Below are 21405 nucleotides of genomic sequence, written 5' to 3' on the forward strand. Positions count from 1 at the left end.
CTCCCTCACATGTGTGTTTGCGTGTGCATTTACACGTCTGTGCTTAAGTTAGATGCCAAGCAGTGACTCAGCGCTTCCGGGTCAGCTTGTGCCTTTGATGGTTAGTGCCACTCATTTGTTTGCCTTTGCTTTGGTTAGGCAAGGAAAGGTATGGAAAGGAGGGCATAGAGAGTAGGGAGAAGGACAGAATGCCGCTGTCTGTCTGTGCTTTCAGCTGACAGAGCATTTTCTTGATGCAGACTTTGCCAAGCCTTCCAGAGTCAGTTTGGAAAGTTAGATACTTGTTGTTCAGTTTGCTTCAGGTAATGAAATCCAGAAACACTGACAAAGATCTGGTGAGACTAGGGTAGGAAATGGACAGCAGCCTGTTGGAGCCATCTTGGTAAGGTGTACATGTGTAACAGAACAGTTACTTTCTAAAGATTTATTTATTTATTTATTTCATGTATGTGAGCACGCTGTCACTGTCTTCAGACACACCAGGAGAGGGCATCGGATCCCCATTATACATGGCTGTGAGCCACCATGTGGTTGCTGGGAATTGAACTCAGGATATGTGGAAGAGCAGTCAGTGCTTAGAATCGCTGAGCCATCTCTCCAGCCCCAGAACAATTACTTACATGAAGGGCAATGTGGCTACATGAGATGCACTTCACCACCAAAGACACACAGCCTAAAGTAGAAGATGGGCCTGTGCCTGGTTAGCCTTATCTGCAGCTTGACTTCGGTCATGGCTTGTGGGCATGCCTGTGGGGGTTTGACTTGGTGACTGCTCCTTCATCCTGCAGGATCCAGTTTACTGTGGGGAGCAACGGTTCCTGGGCAGGTGATCTTCCACTGTATAAAAAGCCAGATAAAGAAAGAGATAGCTCAGCAGCCGGGCGTGGTGGCACACGCCTTAATCCCAGCACTTGGGAGACAGAGGCAGAGGCAGATGGATTTTGAGTTCAAGGCCAGCCTGGTCTACAGAGTGAGTTCCAGGACGCCAGGGCTACACAGAAAAACCCTGTCTTGAAAAACCAAAAAAAAAAAAAAAAAAGAATGCTTGCTGTGCTGCCCATGGTGGCGCATGCCTTTAATCCCAGCACTCAAGAGGCAGAGGTAGGCAGATTTCTGAGTTCAAGGCCAACCTGGTCTACAGAGTGAGTTCTAGGACAGCCAGGGCTACCTACACAGAGAAACCCGGTCTTGAAAAAGAAAAACAAAACATTTGCTGTGCTTACCAGGGACTACATTCATTTCTCAGCAACCACATTGTGCCTCACAACCATGTATGACATCTTCTGCACACACATGCAACACACAAACTCACGAAGGAAAACACAAGTACACATAAATAAAATTAATTTAAAAGTCTATATAAATCTTTTAAAAAGACAGAAGGACAAAAAAAGAAAAGAAAGAAAGGAAACTAGCTAGCTATGTCTACATGGTTCTGGCTGTACTACTTTGTCTATGAGTGAGTTCCTTGGTCTGAGTGGCTGCTTGTGTGGAATGGCAAGCAGGCTTTAAGTTCCTTCAGTGGTTGTATGGAGTTGTAAGCTTAAATAAACCTTTCTTTTCCTAAGCTTCCTTTTATCAGAATGTTTTATCACAACAAAAGTGGAAGCAAAACAGCTGTTAGTATGCCAAGCAACTGGGAGCTGAAAAAAAGTAGGGTCAGCTCTGGGCTGAAGACAAGCAGGGTTAGCTCTGGTTCCATTTGATAAAACAGAGGCCAGGCCCAAATTAGAAGAGATGAAGGTCAGTCACTGTGTAGTAACAAAGGGACCAAGACATTAGGGGATTTTTGTTGCTTTGTTTTTTTTTTTTCAAGACAGGATCTCACTGTGTAGCTTTGGTAGTTCTGCAACTCACTCTGCAGACGAGGCTGGTCTTGAAATCAAAGAGCTCTATCTACCTCCGCCTCCTGAGTGTTGGATTAAAGGCATGTGTCACAATTCCAGGCTCCGCTAAGAGATTATAAGAGTTGCAAATAGATATGTACTGAATGTCAAGGCTAAAATAAATACTGCTACACAAAAAGGTCCAGATAGACCAAGATAAAAATGAAAATGGGTGACTTTGTTCATTTAGGTTTTTTTTTTTTTTTTTTTTTTGAATCAGGTTTCTCTGTGTAGCCCTGGCTGTGCTGGAACGTGCTCTTTAAACCAGCCTGGCCTTGAACTCAGGAATCCACCTACCTCTGCCTCCCATTTGCTGGAATTAAAGGCCTATGCTACTACCACCCAGATAATAGTAGGTGATTTTTAATAGCTCACTCTCATCAACAAATAGGTCATCTAGATCCCCTGTCCCAGTACCAAATCAACAAAGAAACTTCAGAATTAAAACTGCACCACAGAGCAAATGGACTCAACAGATGTCTATGAAACATTCCATCTGACAACAGCGAACAATCGTCTCATGAGCAGACCATTATCAGAGGAGTCCGGACAGGGGCGAGAGGGGCTTTGGCAGCTTACAGCACTTGTTCCTCTCAGAGGATCCAGATTTGATTTCCAGTCCCCACATAACACCTTACAACTGTCATAACTCCAGTTTAGAGGGATCATACTGTTGCCAGGCAATCTTGGGCAGGTAGCAGGCATGCATGTGGTATATGCATACATCCAGACAAAACACTTAAACACAGAAAATAAGTCTTAACCACTTATTATTTATTTACATCCCAAATGTTCCCCCTCCCCTTCCCGGTTTTCCCTACCCTTCTCCTTCTCTGAGAGGGTAGGGCTTCCCTGGGTATCTACCCACCCTGGTGCATCAAGTCTCTGCCAGAGTAGCCTCATCCACATTTAGGCTACAGCTTTAGGGAGAGCCTCTGCTCCAATTTTTAAAACTTAACAAAGAAAACCTATTGATTTCTTAGATTTTTATTAAATCATTGTGGAATAAGGTTCAAAAACTAATAGCGAAAGAAATTGCAGAAACTGTGGGCTCAGGAGATGGCTCAGCTAGGAAAATGCTTGCTGTGCAAACGAGGATCCAAGTTCAGTCCCCAGAACCCACGTAAATAGAAGAATACATTCTGGAGCTTGCTAGTCATCTAGCCTAGTCTAGTTGGCAAGTTCCAGGCCAATGAAAGACACTTTCCACATGGAGGTGGTACACATCTTTACTTCCAGCTCTCAGGAGGCAGAAGCAGACTCATCTCTGTGAGTTCAAGACCAGCCTGGTACACAGAGTAAGTTCCAGGACAGCCAGAGCTACACAGAGAAACCCTATTTCAAAAAGAGAGAGAGAGAGAGAGAGAGAGAGAAGAGGAAAAAAAAAACACAGAAACACAGTGGCTGACATTGAGGTGGCATCTTCTGGCTTGTGCACACATGTGAGCACACACCCAAGTTACACACATACTCATGAACAAACAGCAGATCAGTGAAGACATTAGGGCTGATATTTAACAATTCTTAGAAGCATCTGAAATGCAAATACTACTGATCAAACTGTAAGGCAGTTCTAAGAAGATATGTTTAGCTATGAAGGGTTACATTAAAAATCAAGAGATATGTATGTCACTGCCCCCCCACCCCAAATCTACTCAATTTATTGCTTTAAAAAATGCAGAGGGTGTTGGAAGTAGCATGAAGTTAATGATTGTACTTCAAGGTCATAGCTCCATAGGACAAAACTAACTACCCAAAAATCAGTACAGAGAAATGTTGTGTCTGGCCAGCAGCTCACATGTGTGGTTTCTAGTCTGGAAAGGCATCTTGGAAACCTGGAAGAGAAGAGGGAGCTAGGCGGGCAAGAAAAAGATGTAGCTAAGACAAAATTCTGATCAAAGCTCAATTTTACTATTCCGACACTCAGTTATGAAGGAGGGAGAGGGGCCCGATTCCCGCCAAATAATCCTGGGGTCCAGTAGCAGGGTGACCATGTGTATGGCTCTGGAACAGCAAAGTGGCAGGTTCCAGCAGAGGGCGTGGCAGAATGATTGGGTGGCAAGCTCCATCCAGATGTAAACAGTGGAACCTGAACAGGCAGGTTTCAGGCTGGTGGAGGGGAGGCTACAGAGAAATAGTTGAGTCCATGAAAGAAATTAATGAGATGGAGACTATTAGTCAGGGTTCTCTAGAGTCACAGAACTTATAGATAGTCTCTATATAGTATAGGAATTTATTGATGACTTACAGTCTGCAGTCCAATTCCCAACACTGGTTCAGTAGTAGCTGTGAATTGAAGGCCAAGGATCTAGCAGTTACTTAAGTCCCACACGGCAAGCAGGCGAAAGAGTGAGAGCATGACTCCCTTCTTCCAATGTCTCCAGCAGAAGGTGTAGCCCAGATTAAAGGTGTGTGCACCACACCTTTAATCCCAGATGACCTTGGACTCTGAGACCTCCCTGTCTTCAAGATCTCCATACCAAGATCCAGGTCAGAAACTTGTATCTCCCAGCCTCCAGATTAGGGTCACTGGTGAGCCTTCCAATTCTGGATTGTAGTTCATTCCAAATATAGTCAAGTTGACAACCAGGAATAGCCACTGCAGAGACTTAACTAAGAACAGTATGGTAAGTCAGTCCAGAGGGCTGGCTCAGTAAAGGTAACTTGATAAAGAGACAATTTGAAATAATACATTAGAGATGAAGATTGGGCATTATATCAAGTAACAGTGACGTCCTGGGGATTGTTAGGAATACTTTGAATAGCCTGCATTCCAGAAGCTGGCGGACCCGAGGAAGAAATGGACAGATAAATGAGATGGTACCCAGTCTGCCTAACTAATACCAGCGTGCCAGCTCCCTTACACTCTGATTGAGCAATAAAAGACACGATCATGCTCATATATAAAACACACATTTCAAATCAGGAGGCGGCTAAGTCTGGCGGCTCAGGCTTGTCATCCCAGCTACCTGGGGGCTGAGGCAAGAGGGTCAGAGCTCAGCATCTGCCTGTGCTGCAGAATACATTTAGAACCAGCCTGGGCAAGTTGGTAAGACCTCCAAGGAGGAGTCAAAATGTAGCTCAGTGTAGAATGCTTGCAAAGGAGGTTCATAGGCCCTATAATTAATCGTGAGAATGGGGGGGGGGGGGGCTTGAAATATAACTATCCAGTATATTCATGATACACACCCTATGTTTGAAATCAAAAGCTAGTTATTTCAGTTTGCTAAAGAAAGCATAGTCATAAAGGTAGTAAAAATAGATCTCTTGTATAGACTACTGAAATAAAGCTAAGAACAGTTTAAGCAGGATCTGGCTCAGCTCTTAAAGACACTTGCTGCTCTTATAGATGACCCAGGTTCAGTTCCCAGCATCCACAAGGGCCTCACAACCACAACTTGAGTTCCAGGGGATCTGACACTCTCCTCTAGCCTGCACAGACACTGGGCTAGCGTGTGATGCACAGAAAAAAGAAATCACAAGGTATTGATTGATTGATTGATTATGCCAATGATGAGTTTACCAAGAAAGGGATTCAAGAAATAACATTGTATTCACAGTAGCTTTTAAAAAATTGATTGGGCTGGGAGCAGGAGAGATGGCTCAGAGCACTGGCTGCTCTTCCAGAGGTCCTGAGTTCAATTCCCAGAAATCACATTGTGGTTCACAACCATCTGTAATGGGATCCCATGCCCTCTTCTGGTGTGTCTGAAGACAGCAACAGTGTATTCATATAAATTAAATTAATAAATCTTCCAAATAAAATTGGGGTAGGTATGTAGTTCAGTGGTAGGGTATTAAACTAGCAACACATAGGCAGTATGTTCAGTCCCTAATGCCACAGTAACAAAGAAAACAACACACCCCCTTCCCTGCACGCTAGGAATGCACCTAGTCAAAGAAGTAAAAGACCTTTACAATGGAAAAATGTAACACTACCCCAGGGCCAGGTGTGGTGGTGCACGCCTTTAATCCTAGCACTTGGGAGGCAGAGGCAGGCGGATTTCTGAGTTCGAGGCCAGCCTGGTCTACAAAGTGAGTTCCAGGACAGCCAGGGCTACACAGAGAAACCCTGTCTCGAAAAAAACAAAAAACAAACAAACAAATCATTAAAAAAAAGAACACTACCTTAGGCCTGGAGAACTGACTCTTTTAAGAGCACATGAAGCTCTGCCAGAGGCCCTGAGTCAGTGTCCAGCCTCTGTAACTCCAGCTCCTGAGGGTCTGATGTCCTCTTCTGGTCTTCATGGTTACCCAAGCGTACACATAGAGACACAGATAAATGACAATTAATATGCAAATATAATACAATTATTTTTTTTAAACCCACTAAAGACACTTAGAAGAAAAGACCTCCAATGCTTATAAGAATGCGAAATTAATTCTGTGAACATGGCTGTATTCCTAAGAGCAGTCTAGAAATAGTTTTTTTTATTCCCTTCCATTGATATTCTTTATAGAACTAAATAAAGGTGATCTTAATATTTATGTGGAAGCACAAGTATCTCAGGTAACTAACGCAGCCCTGAACAGAAAGCTTTAACAGCTACGGGAGGGAGGGAGGGAGGGATTGTGTACCTTACTTAAGCAGACCCAGAGCCATGGAACCACAGCAGCATAGTGCTGCTCAGAGACTGGTCTTTCCCAAAGATGCAGAACATAGACGTGGAGAAGAAAGAGCCTCCTCACACAAAAGGTGCTGCTAAGACTAGATAGATACCCAATGTGGAGAAGGGTGAGTCTAACCTGTCTCTCATATCATACAAAAGTCATCCAGTGCACATAAAAATTCCTGTGTAAGACCTGGAGCTGAGAAGGACTCCAGTAGCTCAATAAATAATCAAAACTGACAACTAGTGTTCCATGGGATAAGATTCTTTTGCACAGCAAAGGAAGCAGTCTTAACAGTGGGAGCAGAGAACCTCTGCTTAGTCTACGTTTTACAGGGAATTACTATGGAGACAAACATCGTGTGCTTTTTTTTTAATGAAAGCTAGAGGTGCAGAGTGTGGGAGAGAGCGATGAGTAGGGGGAGGGACGGGGTAAGGAATGCCAGAGCATAATGGGAATAAAGGAGACAAGTGCCACCCACCCACTCATTCTATCATATGTAAAATCTAAAGTTTTCCAAATGTATAAAGGACACAAACGTAGCGGGCAGGAAGGACCTAAAGGGAGGGTACACATTGGACTCTAGCTTTGACTAATGTAAATCTGTTTATAGGTCAAAGCAAAAGAGGGAGCATGTGGGAGAAGGAAGGGTCCAGCAGGAGAACAGAGAAAGGTAGAGAGGGCTAACCTAGGTAGAGACCAGTGATAGACCCTGGAGCCAGGGGCAGGTAGATCTTCAAGGCCGGTCTGGTCTATAGAATGAGTTCCAGGACAGACAAGGCTACACAGAAATCCTGCCTTAAAACCATTTCCCCAAAAGAAAGAAATTTCAGCTCAGAGATCTTGGTAAACAAAACCAGTTAAACCTACTATGTAGTCAGCCAAAACACTAGAGTCTTTGGTTGAGCTGCAATAAATATCTTAGCCACGTCTCAGTTCTATGTCTTTTTTATGGTCCTGATTTGTTTCAGCTAGTACTTCATAACCGTTTAACCGACTGCTTCATCTTTCAGTTAAGAGCCCTAGGAAGGATTCTCTCCTTAGAGCCCAGCATGCCTGCCTTCTAGTCTCATGCTAGCACTTTATTTTGTGTCTATCCATAAGGTATTCTCTTCCTGGGCTTTGTTTTGCATCTGTCATGTGAAAGTGGGCATTGTGAACTCTGAAAGTGGTGTTTTGTAACTTCTTGGTAATTATAGGCATTGTTGCATAGCTTCATTGACAAGGTGCTCCATACTTTGATCTCATGGAAGATCTTTGTATAGCTTTGGGGATGAGCTACATCAGCATTTCCTTGGTTACTATCCTGTCTGAAAAGCCTTCAACAACATAGCACAAAGCCCAGATCTTCTTATTTCAGTAACTTTTGCCAGAAAACATAAACATCTTCAGATATTGAAAAAAAATATTTAAAAGCCTGTAAATTCAGAGCTGGGTTCCATATATGAACCTGACTAGGAAGTATATCTTTGGTTCATAGTGTGAGGCATTTAGGTCAGGCTTGTCGTTGGTCTCCAGGGAAGCCTGCTTGTGACCCTAAAGTGTCAAGAAGGAGATAATATAAAAAGCAGACTCATGCCAGTGATGCCCCATGTCAGAAATATATGTAAGAAGTTTTAGGAGGGATGTACCCTAGTGCAAGATTGTGGAAGATGGCTGCGGGTAAACTGTCTGTGAATGTTGAGCTTTGCTCTTAGAAATGACAGGACATTGAAAGAACAATTCACCACCAACCAAGATAAAAGAAACAGCAAGTGCCGCAGCCACCACAGTCCAGTGCCAGTGTGAGCAAGTGTGGGGAGAAGCAGTGTCCGTGCCAGTGTGAGCAAGTGTGGGGAGAAGCAGTGTCCGTGCCAGTGTGAGCAAGTGTGGGAAGAAGCAGTGTCCAGTGCCAGTGTGAGCAAGTGTGGGGAGAAGCAGTGTCCAGTGCCAGTGTGAGCAAGTGTGGAGAGAAGCAGTGTCCAGTGCCAGTGTGAGCAAGTGTGGAGAGAAGCAGTGTCCAGTGCCAGTGTGAGCAAGTGTGGAGAGAAGCAGTGTCCAGTGCCAGTGTGAGCAAGTGTGGAGAGAAGCAGTGTCCAGTGCCAGTGTGAGCAAGTGTGGGGAGAAGCAGTGTCCAGTGCCAGTGTGAGCAAGTGTGGAGAGAAGCAGTGTCCAGTGCCAGTGTGAGCAAGTGTGGGGAGAAGCAGTGCTGAGCTGTCCAGGGCGCAGCTCTCTGGAGAGCCAGCCCCACTTGGAGCTGTTGTTTTGTTTTTCAAAATGCAGATGAGCTGGAAGAAAGAGGAAGTAGGTAGCCTGCTTGCCTTCTCCCTCAGGGGAGCTGTCACAAGCTGCCTGTCTTAGCCAACAACAAAATGTCAGAAAAACACACACAGGGGACGATCTGCCAGTCACCTGTTTACCTCTTGAGGAGGAACAAGCCAGGATCCCTCCTGGGGTCAGAAGAAGACACTTGGGTTGCATGCCATCATTGTCACCCAGGGCAGCTAATGAGACCCAAACAATAATTTTGAAAATAAGATTTTCTTGAGTTGGAGTAACTTTTTATGTAATAGTAACTTTTTCCTGTGTGTAGCTATTAAGTTCTTTCCCGTCGTAACGAGTTAGCCTCTTGTATGTGAAAGAGTTTCTTTGATGCCCGGCTCCATTTCAGCAGCTCTGCGCTGTCTAAGCGCAGCAGCAGGTCTAAGGAAATGCTCTTCCGCCCCGTCGCCCTGTTTTCATGTGTTGGGACAAAGGGAAACTATTTCAGATAAATCTGCTTATGTGTTCTCTCTCTGAACTTAGGAAATTTTACATTTTTGAGAGAGCCTCTGAACTTTGGGTGTCCTACCTCCTTGAATTCGAGGGTTGCCTGGCACATGTGGTCCTCAGGATCAAACCCAGGGCTTCATGCATGTTGGGCAAGCACTCTTATAACTGAGTCTCACCTTCAGCCCTGTGACTGAGGTGTGCTGTATTTCTGCAGAAAATGTGTAGATTCCTCAGCTTAGAACTCATGTTGTCTCACAGGATGAACAGGGCTCTGCACATGGTACCGAGCACCATGTCCTGCTCTAAGAATCTGTAAGAACTCATGTTCTTGGAAAAGATTTTCGTTTTTTGACTCCATTCCATTTCTGAGAAACAGTTGGTCCTGTCCTTTTTTCCAATCTTTTATGTTTTGAGGGAATTTTGTGATGTTTCTTTAAGTTATAACTGAGTGGTGTAAAGATCATTTAGTTTGCAGGCGGGAGTAACCTGCGTACCTGCTATTTCATAATGATAAACAGTGCTTTGTGGGAGGCGAACGCTGGATGGGTAGACAGGCTTGTTCTGCAGGGTTTTACCAGGGCCTCTCTTGGCTGCTCTGTGGGCAGGGTGACTGAGTACTTTGGTCCTCAGTATTGCTGTAGTGAGATGGACTTGTTACATGGCTTTAGAAATCTTTCAAAATGAGTTTTAATAGATTTAGGTTTATAGATAGTGTTGTGCGAGAATGAATCAGGGCACTTGAAATGTTTTGTTTGTTTGTTTGGTTGGTTGGTTGGTTGGTTGGTTAGTTGTTTTTTTGTTTTGTTTTGTTTTTCCAAGTATGCTGAGGTGTTTATAGTGGATGGTCTTTAGGCATTTGGGGGGAGGGGCATATGCATGCACGTTCACTTAACTGAGGGGGGGTTAGTGTCAGCCAACCATTATGGTTCATGCTAGGTTAGTGCTCTGCTGCTGAGGTTATTTCCCCCCCCCCCCCCCATCCTTGATCTGAACCTTGTTGCTGTTTTTATTGTTTCAGTTCATTCTTGGAGACCTGGCTGGGCTCATATTAATTACCTTAGAGGATGCTGTAATTTAATCACTTGGAGATTTGGGGGTTCTTTTTGCATGAAGTATGGCATTCCTTGTGTGCTGTATTAGTGCTGTCTCCATTGTGGCCATACCTATGTGGCTAGCTTGCTTGTTTGGTCTTTTTGTCAAGTGCGTTTTCAAAAAGACATGTGTTTAGTTGCTTCTCCTAAGCACTGCTGCTGTTTCTGCGCTTAATTTCAGGTGCAGTTATTTGTACCTGTTTTCCTCGTTCTTGTTCTTTGTTGAAAACATGGTTATTTAAAAACCTGACTTACTTAAAAAATAGAAAAGACAAAAGAAAACTTGCTGTTGTCTCCTGAGGACGGACGCTTCTGGCTTGGCTTGTGGAGTTCCCTGGTGTTGGCTGTCTGGAATCCCCTTTCTAAGGCCCCACTTCCCTGCACACTAGCTTGGTGTGCTCGGAGAAGCTGCAGAGTCTGTTGGCTGGTCTTTATTTACGGAAACAGCAGGGTTGAGATTGATTGCGTTGTGGAGAGACAGTGTGTGGATGAGGGAGGGTCACAGCACATGCTCAGTCCTGTCAGAGTGAGGGAAGTTTCAGCGTTCTGCGTGAAGGCTTAGGTCATAGCACAAGCTCAGTGAGAGAGAGCTCTGTGAGGTCTCAGCCTGCATGGGCCTCCATTTTGAGTACTTAGAGTAGAAAAGGGCAGAGTTTTAGCAGTAAGTAGAGGTGCAGGGATCCAGCTAGACTCACGAGAGCCCGTGTTAGTCATGGATGATCCATTCAGCCCCTGCAGGTAGGCGATCTTCCCCTGGCCTTTCGAAGACATTGGCTTTGCTGCTCAAGCTCCTTCTGAAGATGTTTATGAATCATCTTGCCATTCATAGTGCATGTGCCTAAAGCCTTTGATTCTGCCAGCTGGCCATGCAGAGGTGGCATTGCGAAGCATAAAATCAGAGCTGTGCATGGGGTCTACCAGGAGATGAATTAAGCAAATGTACAGTGTGAAGCTTTGTGAGTCTCTATCCATGTCTCTACCCCTTTCCTTCACCTCTTCCTCTCTTCCGTGTGATTATAGCCTGGGTTTGCCCAGTGCATTTTGTAGAGCTTGTCTGTCTTAAAGACCTGCAGAGCAGACCTGCAGACTGCCTCATTAGCCATGTGCCTTGTGGTGATCGCTGGGCCACAGGATGGATCTGTTTGGCTGTTTTAGGAAGGGTGGTAGGTGGGCAACTATTGGTTGCTTTGAAGGTGGGTGGAACTTGTTTTGATTGAGAGCCTGTTCGCTAGAGCAAATTATAATTCTTGTGAGGTGACACATGAGGGGGATAGCTGTGGATGACGATTGCAACTGTATCATCTTAGTGTGTTTTCAAAGGGAACTGTCATATCACATCAGCTTCTCTTCTGTTCTTTCTGAAGGAGCAAAGCCTTCTTTTTGGAGTTTGTGGCAATTCTCTTTCCAGCTTGGAGAGGCTATAAACATTGACATCTATGTTAAAATTGAGATTCACATACTTTTCTTTATTCTTGTATGTTAGTTTTTGCTGTGGTGTATGTGTATTTTGTGTGATTTTTTTGCATTGAGTAGGAGGAGAGTGGAAATGGAAAGGGTTTGCTGCCAAAGAAGGCAGAGGTGTGGACAAGGTCACGTTTGGTACCTGTGGCTTGATGTCTGACCATGAAGTAGCCCTCTCTACCCAGGTGAAGCTGTTTTGTTTTGTTTGTTTTTACCTCTTGTTTGCAGAGAGAGCCCAGGTAGGGGCTGTGACTATGGTTTACTAGGGAGCCAATCAGGATTAGCAGATTTTGTGCAGTGGAATTCTTACTCAGACAGGGAATTAGAGAAATTTGGGATTGCCTTGCTGCCTGTCATTTCCTCTCCCCTTTAGGGTTGGGAACAATTTAGACATAAGTCAGGTTTTGTGCAGTTGTAAGGACTATAGAAAACACTACAAGATAGAAGAATGTGATTCATCTTCTAGGGGACAGGAAAGTTCACTGTGTATTGACTCTAAGGAAGAAGACTCATAAGGTCTTAGCTGGAGACAGGGATCTTGTCTGAAGAGGCCTCTGATTGGGCCAGGGTTTAGCAGTGCTGACATTTAAAATATTCCTAAAGCATTAAATTTGTATGCTTAATTGTAGAATTTGAACTAAAGAAACGCTATGTAGAGAAGTAAGGTGGTGCTAGGGTCTTAGTTGATATTTCTGTGTTTGATTCCCATTCCTGTGAGGGTCACTTTCTTTTATGACTGTGCACTTCTGAACATTATGTTTGGAAGTTTGGGGTTAATACCCAGTGTTTCCCACAGTGTATAATAGTGCTTCTGGAAGCAGACCATATGCCTGAACATTTGGGAGAATGCTGACTTGTGGTTGTGGTTGGAAGGACCTTACTTCCTCCTCCTCTTTAGTTTGAACGTTCAGAGTCTCGGTCCACCTGCTTGGCTGACTGGCTGCTCGGCTTGCACGGCGTTGTGGTACAGCCACCTGCTTTGATGGAAGATTTGGAGTTCCTGGCTCTGCTTTGTGGTGACCTCTGGGTTTCCGAGTTGATTTTACATGCATTGAAATCAGCAACACTGCTTTCTCTGTTTATGCATTTGTTCTTTATTCTCCTGTCTTGAGAAAATACATTTTTGGGAAAGTTGCTTCTGAATGTCTGTCTCTTGTCTGGGGTTTTGGGACATGTCTGGAGGTGAAGGGTAGCATCGCAGTTATTCCTGGTTGCTGAGGGCCTCTGTGCAGGTTGATCAGTAGGTAATGCTGGCCGGTTTGGCTCATTCCCCACTGGCTGCACTTGGGACTATCAGGAAGTAGGAGGAAACATAGGAGGATGGACTTCAGAGAGAATGGACAGTTCTCAGATCTTTTTATTTCAGTATAGAATAAAGTTTACTCAGGCCATGGGGAGGGGAGTTAAGATGGTAGTAGAGGCAGAGAAAGAGAGAGTAGAGAAATAGAGGCCGGCCATGAGCACATGGAAGCCATGGGTGGGGGTGTGAGGAAGGAGCAAGGGGACAGAGCAGGAGGAAGAAGGGAAGAGCAAGAGAGGAGCAAGAGCTAGACTCTCGACCATGAATTTGAGTGAAGCCGTGCATTTCAAGTTTGTGTGCCTACGAGTGCAGCCCATCTTGAGCAGCCTGGTACCAAAAACACACTTGTTCTAAGCCTGTGAAAGATGTTGGATGGGGGAAGGTAGGAAACACCAGCTGAAGGAAGACTTTAGAGGCACGAGCTCATGAGTCTTCGGGAAAAGCCCACGTGGTTGATAATCTTTGGAATCCTAAGTTTCTGATCCAGGTGGCACAGGTGCTTACATATATGTTTAAAATAGTGTGCACTATCATACTGACACTCAGGCAAACTGTTATTTAACTCAGCTGGGCTAGAGGTCATTTCTGTTAACATTCTTTGAAATATACATTTATTTGTGGCTATGTGATTATCTTTTCTGTTGAGCAGGGGTCACTTCTTCCTTTAAAAAAAAAAAAACGAATTATTTCCTGGCTGTCCTAGAACTTGCTCTGTAGACCAGGCTGGCCTCAGACACATAGAGGTCCACCTGCCTCTGCCTCCTGAGTGCTGGGATTGAAGACATGCACCACCACTACCCAGCCATTTAGTCTTATAACCTCCATTCCTAGTTTAGGACTTGGCAAATGGATCACCTTGTGGGGATAAGAGGGACTGAGATAGGGTTTCATTATGCAGTACCGGTTGACCTAGAATTCAAAGACCTACTTACCTTTGCCACACAAGTGCCACCATGCTTGACACAAACGAATCTTTGACATAAATATGTTTAAATGGGTGTAGAGGCACAGACCTTTAATCTTAGCATCCAGAGGCAAGGAATGAGGATTTCTGTGAGTTTGCAGCAATTCTGGTCTACAAAGTGAATTCCAAGCCAGTCAGCAATACATAGTTAGGCCCTATTTCCAAAAAAAAAACAAAAACAAAAACAAAAACAAAAAAAAACCTGCAATCACAAACCAAAATGTGTTCAGTAAATGATTGATGTCGGGAGTAAGAGAAGTGACTAGATCTGAAGCCAGATGGTGTTGATATCCCACATACTCAGTGGACTGGACCAGCTGCTCGTGTGCTCTGAGCTCGGCTTCCAATGGGCCTGATCTCTGTAAAGATGATGAGAACAATGCAGAGTGCTTGTGTGCTGTCATGACTCCAAGTCCTCATCTCCAGTTTCTTGACGATGTGTTCAGAAGCAGAACAGCATTAGGAATTGTCTTGGCTGTTTGTAACCAGCTGTCCACACCTGACCAGTCTACCTCCTCCTTGCTCTTTTTAAATGCTTATCTTTGGTCCTCTTGAATAAAACTTTTTTTCCCTCTACTTGTTGGTAGCTAAATGCTCAACCATTAAGTTGTATACTCTGTCTTCATTGTATTTTGAGATAGGATCTCACTAAGTTGCCTAGACTGGCCTTAAACTTGGCAATCCTACTGTTTCACCTCCTTCGTAGCTGGGATTGCAATCATATACTACCTTTCTAGGTCCTGAAATTTTTTTTTTTTTTTTTTTTTTTTTACTTTTTTTCTTCTTTTACTTTATGTTTATTAGTGATTTGCCCATGTGTGTGTCTGTGTACCACTAGCTTGCCTGGTGCCTGAATTCACCAGAAGAGGGCATTTGATCCCCGGAACTGGAATTCCAGATGGTGATGAGCCACCATATGGTTGGGAGGAATTGAACCTAGGTCCACTAGAAGAGCAGTTAGTGCTTTTAACTGCTTAGCCATCTCTCTAGCCCCTTTGTTTTTAAAGAAGACCTCCTTCTATATCTGGTAACATTTGGTGTTTCTATTCTTTTTTTGTTTTGTTTTGTTTTTGTTGTTAGTGGTGGTTTTTTTTGAGACAGGGTTTCTCTGTATAGCCCTGGCTGTCCTGGAACTCACTCTGTAGACCAGGCTGGCCTCTCAGAAATCCACCTGCCTCTGCCTCCCGAGTGCTGGGATTAAAGGCATGCGCCACCACGCCCGGCGGTGTTTCTATTCTTAACCTTGCCCAGTATAGTTACATAGATGAGGAAGGTAATTGATGCCTTTTGCCTCTTTGCCCACCATATTCACAGAACTACAGTAAAGAGTTCTCTTATGCATTGGCCTGGACTTTAAGCGTTTCAGACTCTTCCAGTGGGGCAGAGAGACCTTGGAAGTGTGCTGTGGCCCTTGCTTACTGGCTCTGTCTTCTCTCTCTGGGAGTGCTGTCAGGCTTAGTGTGTAGTTTGATTTCAGTGCATGGAAAGTCCTGTCTTTGCTTAGGAGATCAACTCAATCCTGGAGGACAACTGTTACATTTGGTATGCATATGTACCCATATGCACTTTTGCTAAGCTGTGGTTGTTAAAGCCATTTGTGTTTGTACAGAAGATGAAGACAGTAAAGTCCAGGAAGAGCCTGGAATGGGGTTAGAGATAGATACAGTTGCCAGGTGCCCTGGGCAGACCACTGAATGGCAGGTAAGAAAGGAAGGCAGTGAACAAGGTGTCACAGCACTTGGGAGCAACTCCTTCTCCTCTGTTGTCTACATTGTCTTCCTTCCAGCTAGCCAGCAAATGCTGCTGCTGCTTCCTTTTACAGTAGCCCAACTCTCCCAGCTTCAGGCTCAGCCTCGTGCCACCACACCCAATTCTCACATTGTTTTCAGCCTGTTTCTCTGATATGAGATGGTTTTGAGTGAAAGGTATTTATGGTTCTTCTCAGGGTAGGTAGAGTTTGTTACTCCGCAGCTAATGCCTAGCTCTTAGTTCTGGACACTGGATTATAGTCTGAAGAAGCCCGTGGGAGAATTGCTTCTGTAATTATTGCTGTGACTTCTTAAGAGGGTAGAGTAAGTAGCCTTTACTTCCTCAGACTTGGCTCTCTCCTGCAGAGCTGTACGGCTGTCACAAGCTTCTCAGGAGCTCACTCAGAGGCGCTTACGCTGTGCTTCCAGCTTTGCAGCACACCTGTGCTGACTCCATGCCTGTGGGCGTGGGCTGTTCTCCATACTTTACTGTTTTTGAGTGAAAGCTGGACTTTGTTCCTGTTTGTCAGACCTGTTCTTGGATTGATTTTGCTTGGAAGATTAGCCTTCTGTCCCCAGTGACTTTCTTTATTACCTTGGAATAAAGCCAGTAGTTGCTGTCTATAGCTAAGACACACTTGATTTAGAATATTAGAGTTATTGTTCATTCAAAAAATATGTATTAGTGTCCAACCTCTTTAGACACCAGGAAATGCACATCAAAACTACATCAAGATTCTGTCTCACTTCAGTCAGAGACTGTCATTAAGAAAGCAAATTAGGGGCTGGTGAGATGGCTCAGTGGGTAAGAGCACCCGACTGCTCTTCCGAAAGTCCAGAGTTCAAATCCCAGCAACCACATGGTGGCTCACAACCATCCGTAACGAGATCTGACGCCCTCTTCTGGAGTGTCTGAAGATAGCTACAATGTACTTCCATATAATAAATAAATAAATCTTTAAAAAAAAAAAAAAAGAAAGCAAATTAGGGGTGTGGGATGGGAAAGTCTCTGGACAGATGGGACAGTGGTCAAGTGCACTCACTGCCCTTCCAGAGGCTCTGGGACTTAGTTACAACTATCCATAACCCTAGCTCCAAGGATCCACTGCCTTTCTGACTTCTCTGAGCACCAGGCATGCATGTGGTGCATGGACATACATAGAAGCAAAACATTTATACACATAAAGTAAATAAATCTAAAGGAAAGGAAACTAACTAATAGGGGCCTGGAGAAGAAGGCTCAGCAATTATTGGTTAGAGGTCTGAAGTTTTGATTCCCAGCATCCAATGTCCCGTGGCACATAATCCCCTATAACCCACTCTCTGTGAGATCTGAACACCTTCTGGCCACTGCAGTCACTGACTGCACTGTACAGGTGCACACATACACGTGAAAGGAAATCAGAATGACTTTGAAGGGACAGTGGACAGAAAGGAACACTCACACATTGTTTCTAGTGATATAAAATGGTGTAGCCACGATGGTGATGAGTTACAGGTGTTCCTCAAGAAACCCAAAGGTGACCCACCATACCCTCGCAGGCTCGTCTGCCAGAGGAGTCACCACGCCAGAGATGCTCTGTATCCAGGGTTATGGCAGTATTGTTCACAGTAGCCATGTGTGGAAAGCCTAGGTTCTCGCGCATAGAAACAGATCAAGACAGTGTGCTGCTATGGAAAGTTATTCAACTATAAGGAAGTGTGAAAGTAAATGGATGGAACTGCAGGATCATCCTTTTAAGTAAAACAAACTAGACTGAAAAATAATAATTATATGTTTCTTCTCCTAGATTAAAATGTGACATGAAATGGAGGGCAGACTGCCTGGAAAAACAGCACATGGGGAGGGGGAGAAGTACACACAGCACACGTAGCAAAAATGCACACTTACTACATGCCAGCTAAAGCTTAAAGTGTGCACTGGTAAGAGCCAGGCTGCTCTTAGACGTAGTAGGGAGCTAAAAGTAGGCTTGGTTCCTATCTTCACGGTGGTTTTTCTCTTCAGAACAGGACAGCCATTTGTATGATCTGTGACTGTTCCAGAAAGTCATGACTGATAGAGGCTGCAGTGAAGTTTGCAGATTTGTCCTGTTGTAACTGATAGCCATCACATTGTGCTAAGAATAGCAGTGACTGTCCAGCAGGCCTCTGTCTAGTTCATACCATAGCTGCAGCCTTAGTTATTTGCCCTTAAGAGCTGGAGATATATATATATATATATATATCATGTCCAGACTACATGTGAAACTAAAGTTGACCTGAGTCATTGTCTTGTTCTGGAGTGCAGAGTACTTGTACTGTGCAGCACATATCCACAGAGGCTGCTCCCTCTTCCCTTTCTTTGGGATGATGAAATGATGCTGTCCATTCTCAGGCCAGCCCTAGGGTGGTGCAGGCCTGAGGGACCAAGTCAGGAGAAGCCTCTCTGTGGCTGGTGGCTTCCGCCTTGCCTCCTGGCACAGACTCTTCTCCCTTTTAGAAATTCAGATACAAGCTTTCTGCCTTTCTGTCCACTCCCTGTTTACTTCTTCGACTAAACTGTTTCCATGGTAACAGGTTACTTTTCAAAGGGAACATCTTGTCATTTTATTTAATCCACTGCAGCTGAAGAGAGCTGAAATATTAAGTTGTAGTTGCTATGGATACTGCTTTGTTACATCAGTTTCTTTTGTATCAGTTTTCATATACAATGAGTTCTCTTTTCTTTTTCTTTTGATACTACAAAAATAAACACAATGACTTACCATCATCATTGTTATTTGGCTTTTGCAACTGGTTAGTTTTTTATATCCTAACCAAAGATTTGTAGAATACTAGAGGTTGAGAGTCAGCTATTTTTCAAAACATAATTTATATTAGCTATACAGAGAAATTATCTGTGCTAGGAGGGACAATGGTAATTTTTAAATAGAATGAACACAGATATACATATTAAGTTGGATCCATAGTATTTTGGTGTTTCAAATCACAGAGGTTCCTAGGAAGTAGAAAATGTAAGAAGTCAGCAGGTACAATGGAGCTGACCTATGATCTTTGGAAGGCAAAGCCAGATTGTCAGTTTGAGTCCAGTATGGACTTCATAGGAATACACACACACCCTGTCTCTCACTCACAGACTCAACACACACTCATATACTCACTCGCACACAGACACACTTTCTGGGATTTCTTGTCATTATTTTAAATTAGATGTCTTGGAGTTTGTTGATTGTTCTGGCCTTTTCTGAGACAGTTTCTCTGTGTAGCCTTGGCTGCCCTAGAACTCAGAGTTCCACCTAGCTCTGCCTCCTGAATGCTGGGATTAAAGGCTTTTGCCACCACCTCCAACCTTGGAGTTAGTTGACTCTGCAACAGTACTGGCTCAGTTCTTTGTATAGACCTGGAGGCTGTGTCTGTTACTCAGCCTCTCTCATGTCTGCCTTTCTTTCCTATTTCAGTCTATTTGTAGCCCATCTGTTGACTTTTTAAAAAATTTAGCTCCTGCCTTGTAGTAGTGGTACACACCTTTAATCCCAGCACTCAGAAAGCAGAGGCAGGTGATCTCTGAGTTTGAGGCCATCTGGTCTACAGAAAGAGATTCAGGACAGCCAGTTCTACACTGAGAAACCCTGTCTCAAACAAACAAACAAACATAGAACCACAAGCAGAAGAGCATGCAAGTGTGGGGGGAAGTTTCTGCCTGCCTCTGTGTATGTGTGCACGAGCGTGCGTGCACGTGCCCTGGAGTGCTCATGCAAGCGCACGAGTGCATATCTGTGCTCCTATATCAGGGTGCAACTGTTGTCTCTTCCAAGCTCTCAGTCCCGCTGCCCTTTCCCTAGGTAGTTCTATCCTTCCCTCCCAATCCCAGCACCTACAGCCTCTGAGCTTTCTCCTGGTCAAGAAAGTTACAATGATGTTATTGTTTGTATGTAATTGGGATTCTTTTTAAGTTTTAAAATTAACTTTACACACGTGTAAATCAGAGTTGGGACTCTCCTTCCATCATGTTTTCTAATTCATGTCATCAAGCTTGGTTGCACGTCCCTTTATCCCCTGAGCCATTCTGTAGACCCCTCACTTAAAAAATTTTTTCGGGCTGGTGAGATGGCTCCGTGGGTAAGAGCACCCGACTGCTCTTCCGAAGGTCCGGAGTTCAAATCCCAGCAACCACATGGTGGCTCACAACCATCTGTAACGAGATCTGACTCCCTCTTCTGGAGTGTCTGAAGACAGCTACAGTGTGCTTACATATAATAAGTAAATAAATCTTTAAAAAATATATTTTTTCAAATTACTTTATGCGTGTGTATGGACATTCCATGATGCATAGGTGGAGGCTAGAGGACAAGTTTCCAGAATTGATTTTCTCCTTGTATCATGTGACAATCCAGAAGATTATTAATAAGTGTTCACATTGTATACCAGCTTTCGTGTGGGAACTTAAATTGGCAGTAGGGTGGTTGCCGTTCCAGCAATAAAGCAAAACAGAAACCAAAGCATTGCACACTGTCTTTAAAATATCAACTATTATTGGATCTTGGTGCAGTACTAGAACAATGGTAAACAGCGTGGCGGCTCTCATAGGTCTTGAGTTTGAGGCTAGGTATTGAGATATTGCCTCAGAAAGTAATCATAGCTGGCCTATCTATAACTTATCATGCAGACCATGAGAGCCTTGAACTCACAGCTCTGCCTGCTTCTCCTAAATAAGTGGGATAGTAGGTAGATCGCACAACCATTAGGGAACCATAAAGTAGCAGAGACATTCTAGAATAGGCCAAAGATTGAGCTGTAAATTCAAGTCACCAGAGAAGCTGTGGTTCAGGCTTTCTGAGGTACAATAGGAGCTCCTTGCATTCAGAAAGCATTTGAAAAGTCTGTGGCAAGGCTTTGGCAGGCTAGTTTGGTCATGGCTGTCTAGGAAATAGAAATGAACATGTTAGGGTGGAAATAGTGGCTATGCCAAGTGAAAAAAGCAAGCAGGTTGGTTTGGTGTGGTGATGTACACTCTAGAGTCGGGGCAGGCAGATCTCTGAGTTCCAGGCCAGCCTCATCTACACAGTAAATTGTAGCTGAGCTGAGCTTACACAGAGAAACCTTGTCTCCCAGAACCAAAACCAAAACCAAACCAAGCCAAGCCAAGCCAAGCCAAGCCAAGCCAAGCCAAGCCAAGCCAAGCAGGTAGTTTTAGAAAGTTGATGTGACTTGGTCTGTTGAATTCTCAACATGGTTCTTGTTCTCTACATAAACCTACCTGAGTAGTCCAACTACAAGCTTCTTTCTCAAAAAGGAAAGCAGATGCCTACCCTTTCAAAATGAGCTTCTTGTGTGAGTGTGTCAGCATCATAACCTTTCTAGTCAGTCTGCTTCTGGTGAGCTGTTGTAGTTTTATTTCCCCTTGAAAATGCCCACCTTCTTCCTTGCCGCCTCCTTCAGAGGCATCCAGTTCACTCCAGGCTGAGTGACTTGGCTGTGTGTGCCAGAGGTAGGGGGTACACAGGATAACAAAACAAAAGCAAATGAACAATTTTGCCACCTCAGCAGGTATTGGTTGAACTTTGGGAGGTGTACATCTTGTTTAAACCATAGCACATTGTTGTAACACACAAAG

At 44.1% G+C, this 21405-nt stretch overlaps 1 protein-coding gene across 19 annotated transcripts in view; it reads left to right on the forward strand.

Moving 5' to 3' along the window:
• Positions 1-21405, forward strand: part of Rere (arginine glutamic acid dipeptide (RE) repeats) — a 340456-nt gene that overhangs the window by 195988 nt on the left and 123063 nt on the right. For 2 of the 19 annotated variants that reach the window (XM_030253751.1, XM_030253752.1), the window contains exon 1: positions 19-11077. The exons of 16 other annotated variants lie outside the window; for them this stretch is intronic. In XM_030253751.1, the coding sequence (XP_030109611.1) occupies positions 11052-11077 (26 nt within the window). In that variant the 5' untranslated portion in view covers positions 19-11051. Of the gene's footprint in view, positions 1-17; positions 11078-21405 lie in introns of those variants that run through there. One more of the 19 variants, XM_006539144.3, reaches the window with a different exon arrangement.

This window comes from Mus musculus, chromosome 4 (assembly GCF_000001635.26).
Source record: "Mus musculus strain C57BL/6J chromosome 4, GRCm38.p6 C57BL/6J".
Classification (NCBI taxonomy): Eukaryota; Metazoa; Chordata; class Mammalia; order Rodentia; family Muridae; genus Mus; species Mus musculus.